We start from the raw sequence: 5,270 nt of genomic DNA, 5'->3' as shown, positions 1-5,270 counted from the left end.
GTTAAATATGTGTCAGATACTGTGAGCCCCACTCACAAGAATTGTGTGAAGTCAGTACTATTTTTATCCCATGTTAGTGATAAAGAAACTGAGGCAAGGAGAAATTAAATAACTTGCCTAAATATCTAGAGCTGGTAAGGAGTCTAATATAGTCAGGCAGTCTGATTCCAGAGCCCTGTTTTTAAACTCCTACATCATAAGAGACAAAACAGCATGAGTTGTGAAGAGTGCAGGCTTCCCGAATTCAAATCCAAGCTCTGTCACTAATTGTATCACCTTAGGCAAGTGACTTCTCTGTGCATCAGTTTCTTCTTGAGTCTTGTCTTCTAAGCTACATTTATTAAGTTACAATCAAATTTCTCATTTTTGTAAGAATCCAAGGGTAATTTAAGTGCCAGCAACCTCTAAGCATTGGAGTGCACCAGTGCTCAGTCCTCAGACGTCATCTTCTCTGGATATCTTCACTCCCCACTAGAGGTAGTCTCTTCTAGTCTCAGGCTTTACATGTCATCTATATTGCACTTGAGTCTACTTAGTTATCTCCAGCCTTGATCTCTCCCTGAACTCCAGACTTACATATTCAACCACCTACTCCACCCAGATATCATCTACTCTTCTCAAATTTAACATGTCAAAACCTGTTTCTCCTTCAGTGTTCCCCATCATAGTAAATGGCAATTCTATTCTTCTAGTGGCAGAGGCCAAATATCTTGTAGTAGTTCTTGACTGCTTTTTTTCCCTCATACCCTGTGTATTAGTCCGTTTTGTGTTGCTATAACCAAATACCTGAAACTGAGTGATTTATAAAGAAAAATGACATCTATGCTTACAGTTTCTGAGGCTGGGAAGTCCAGAATCCATTTGGTGGTCGCAACAGTGACCGAGGGGTCTCACATTGCAAGATGATGGAAGCAGAGAGAGCTGAAAGAGCAGCGAGAGACTCTCTTCTTTTATTTTTTTTTTTAAATTTTTTTTGTCTTTTTTCCGTGTCCGGCAACGGATCGCAACCCTCAGTGTTGCCCCCGTACCTGACCGGGGACCGGCAACGGGATCGCAACCCTCGGTGCTGCTCCCGCGCCTCGCTCAGCCAGTGAGCGGGAACCGGTCTGTATGTGGGATCCGAACCCTCGGACGGGAGCGCCGCCACACTTCCCAAGCGGCGCACTATCCAGTGCACCACCGGGCCGGCCCAGAGACTCTCTTCTTTTAAAGCCCTCAGAACCACTCCCCTGACCACCATTTTTAATCCAGTCACTACTGCATGGTCCTACAATCCAGTCACCTCTTTAAGGCTCCACCTTTCAATTACCATAGTAGGATCTCCCACCCTCTTAACAGTCACAGTGGTGGCTGTTTTTAATACAAAAAACTTGTGGGACACATTCAAGCTTCCGGGAGTTTTGTGGGGACATAATTCAATCCACTACACCCTGTATCTGCCAGCAAAGTCTTATCAATTCTGCCTTGAGAATATATCTAAAATCTGATCACTTCTTCTGATTATTTCATTCAATCCAGTGTTGTCTTTTTGCCTGGATTATTGTAGTAACCTGCTAAGTGGGCTTCTTAGCACTTTTCCCCTCTCCTCCCCCTCCACCCCTCTCTGCCACAGACTATTATACATATATCAGCCAGGGTGATCTTTCTAAACCATAATGCAGATAATGTCTGTCCTCTGCTCATAACCCCCCAGTAGCTTCTAATGTCACTTAAAGTAAAAGTAAAAATCTTTATAATAGTTTCAAGGCTGTACACATTCTGGCCTGGTAACTTCTCTAAACTCATCTACTTTTCTTTCTCTCACTTCAGCCATATGGTCTTTGTGCTTTTTTTGAACAAAGAAAGCCCACTGATACCTCTGGGCCTTTTTACTTGCTGTACCCTCTTCTTGGAACACTTTCCTCAGATATGTGCATGGCCCATACCCTCTCTCCTTTAGTCTCCGCTCAGATGCCACTTACCTGAGAGGCCTTCCCTAACCATGTAACATAAGAGCAACTGCTACCCTGGCATTTCCTGTTCCCCTTACTCTTCATAGCTCTTACCATCCTGCATACTGTATATTTGGTTTTTTGTCCCCTCTCTCTCCACTGGAATGTGAGCTCTATGGGGGCAGACACTTCATTTTGTTCATTATTGTATCCCTGGGCCTGCAACGGTGCCTAACACATAGTAGGTACTCAGTGAATATCTGTTGAATGCATGCATGTGGGGGAGCATCTGATCCACATGAGGCAAGCAGTGTCACCACCTAAAGTGTATGAACTTTAACTGACATTCTAGGAATCCAGAGTTCAGAGTTAGTTGGGGCAGGAGAATTTGAATAGTAAATCCTCAGTACTGCTCTGAGTAAGGAACCCTTGGGTACTTGTATTGGAGACACAGTGATATAATGGAAGAAACATTGATTTTTCAATTCAGAAGCACTAGATTTGTCTTCTGCTAATTAATTATGTGTTTGGGGGCATTTCACTCCCACTGGCTTAGCATCAGTTTTCTCATTTAAAATGGTAATGTAGGGCCGACCCCGTGGCGCACTCGGGAGAGTGCAGCGCTGGGAGCTCAGCGACGCTCCCGCCGCGGGTTCTGATCCTATATAGGAATGGCCGGTGCACTCACTGGCTGAGCGCGGTGCAGGCGACACCAAGCCAAGGGTTGCGATCCCCTTACCAGTCACGAAAAAAACAAAAATAAATAAATAAATAAAATGGTAATATAGAATAATACTTCAAAGTTTATATGAATAGCAAATGAGGTCATGTGAAATCACTTTGTAAATGATGAGACCAATTATACAAATATTACTAATTTCATGTCATTACAGTTTTTGTTACTCTGGGGTCTGAGTCAGGAGATAATCTTAAAACTCTTTATTAACCATCTCTAAGAAATGTAAGAGATTCTTCTGAGAACATTAGACTTTAAAAAAGTGAAATAATCCACTTAGCCCTTGCTTTGGCTGGTTTATACTTTTCCATGTAATACATCTAGACATTTGGAACCTTAGGAACTTCGTGATCGAGTGTTTTATTACATGATATGCTACTATAAATCCTGATTAGAATTTTTTCTCTTTCATAGGATACAAATCACTCACTTTGTCTGAGTGACTTGAGTCTTCTGTCCACAGATTCTGAATTGCGAGAAAATTCCAATACAGTAAGTTTACCTGTAATATGGGTGCAAGAATTGAGCACTCTCTTTGGTAGGAAAATTGAGGCAGGCCAGTCTTTGAAGTCTTGTAAATTTAATTGTGTTTAATTACTGATTATAAGGGCTGGCTGGTTAGCTCAGTTGGTTAGAGCGTGGTTTTATAACACCAGGGTCAAGGGTTCAGAACCCATACCAGCCAGCCACCAAAAAAAAAAAAAAAAAAAAAATTACCATTTAGGAATTTTTTTCCTTCTCCTAAGAAGAGTTCTGTTAGGAGAGGTTGTTCTCTGATGCCTAATACTTTTTGACCTAGGTCACTGACTTAATAACCTCCTGGCTCCAGAAAATTTCTTTTTTTGTTCATTTTACAAATATTTATTGACTACTTCATCGGGCACTGTGCCAGTGCTGAGCTTGTAGTGGTTAAAAAAAAAAAAATAGGTATGGTTTGCCCTTGAGGCCTTAAAGTCTAGCATTGTAAGATGTTGCCAGAATTCCAGTTTCTGGACTTTCTCAAACCCTACCTGTCTGACTGGCTTAGTCTTTTCCCTTCTTCAAACTTACCTTGTTTTTTAAATTTTTTTGCAGCTGGCCAGTACAGGGATCTGAACCCATGACCCCGGTGTTACCAGCACCACACTCTCCCAAGTGAACTAACTGGCCAACCCCCTTATTGGGTTTTTGAAAGGAACCTCCTATACAGGCTCTGCCAAAGGACAAACCCACTCTATCTTGACCTGATTGCTTTTTTTCTTTTTTTTTAAAGATGACCAGTAAGGGGATCTTAACCCTTGACTTGGTGTTGTCAGCACCACGCTCAGCCAGTGAGCAAACCGGCCATCCCTATATGGGATCTGAACCCGTGGCCCTGGTGCTATCAGCATCGCACTCTCCCGAGTGAGCCACAGGCTGGCCCGACCTGATTGCTTTGACTCACACTGTTAGGAAATTTTTCTGCCATTCCCGTGGTCATGATGTGACTTACAAACTACTGCATTGAGTTTGAGCTTATGCAGGCGAATCGAAGAGTTTTACTTTGTTGCCAACACTGATTTTGAGTTTAGATTTTTTTTGTTGTTTTTCCTGGTAAATAAATATATCTCAGGCTAGATTTTCTGTAACTGTATTCATAATGAATAAATATGAGGGGAAGTATTTGAACAGAGACTGAATGATTCAGGAATGCTGTGAAGCAGTGTTTTTCAAAGTGTGGTTAGTGGAACCAATTGCAGCACTTCAAAAATTGTGGGTTCTTGGGCCTCCCCCCGAGCCTACTAAAGTCAGTATGTCTCGGAATGGCATCTGAAAATGCAGTTTTATATAAGCACCCTGAGGCCTGGGTTCTCCTCCTGGTAATGGCAGAGTGTTCTTATGAGACCAACCCTCCCACAGAAAACAACTGTAAATGCTAGATAAAATATAAAAAACAACTGTGTGAAGGCACTGGTTAGTAACCAACAGCAAGCAGAGGTAACCTTGGAAGAAGGGATTGCTTGCAAGATAGTAAAGGCACTTGGTGGGCTCACAGGCTTTTATGGCTTATCTACCTCCGCCAAGCCCTAATTGGCACCGAATAAGGTGACCAAACTCAGTAAAAACTCAGTCTTACTAGCTCGAATAACCAGAGGGCAGAGTTTAGGGTGACCATGGCACCTGGAAAGTGAGGGGGGATAGCCTAGAAAGGAAAGAGTTACAAAAGAGGAGCAAAAGTTCTGTCTATAAACTGCCCAGATCTCTTGCTGACCCCTGAGCTGTGAATGTGTGGGACAGACCCTAAACAGCCCAGCTAAGGCTAAAAAATCGAACAAAGATTACAGTTGCCACCCACATCAAGGGAGACAGAATTAACATAATGTCCAAACGAGTAAATCAACACTTCCAAGAAGTGTAACAGAATCCAGAATCTCTACAATATATTATTTGTAATGTGCAGAGCAATCCAGATTAGTAAATACATAAAGAAACAGGAAAACATGACCCCTTCTCAAGATAAAAAGGTAATCTGTAGAGACTGACCCCAATATGACCCATCTAGGTGTTAAAATTAATGGACAAGGATTTTTTTTTTTTTGTCTTTTTTCGTGTCCGGCAACAGATCGCAACCCTCAGTGTCGCGC

General features: G+C 42.3%; 1 protein-coding gene across 4 annotated transcripts in view; it reads left to right on the top strand.

The window, feature by feature from the left end:
* The window catches only part of MTF1 (metal-regulatory transcription factor 1), a 50,564-nt gene that overhangs the window by 30,736 nt on the left and 14,558 nt on the right, over nt 1-5,270 (top strand). For 3 of the 4 annotated variants that reach the window (XM_008590428.1, XM_008590429.1, XM_008590431.1), the window contains exon 7: nt 3,082-3,159. The exons of the other annotated variant lie outside the window; for it this stretch is intronic. In XM_008590428.1, the coding sequence (XP_008588650.1) occupies nt 3,082-3,159 (78 nt within the window). The remainder of the gene's footprint in view (nt 1-3,081; nt 3,160-5,270) is intronic. 4 annotated transcript variants of the gene reach the window in all.

This window comes from Galeopterus variegatus, unplaced genomic scaffold (genome assembly GCF_000696425.1).
Source record: "Galeopterus variegatus unplaced genomic scaffold, G_variegatus-3.0.2 Scaffold6080, whole genome shotgun sequence".
NCBI lineage: Eukaryota > Metazoa > Chordata > Mammalia > Dermoptera > Cynocephalidae > Galeopterus > Galeopterus variegatus.
This window is presented reverse-complemented; position numbering and strand designations above follow the sequence as displayed.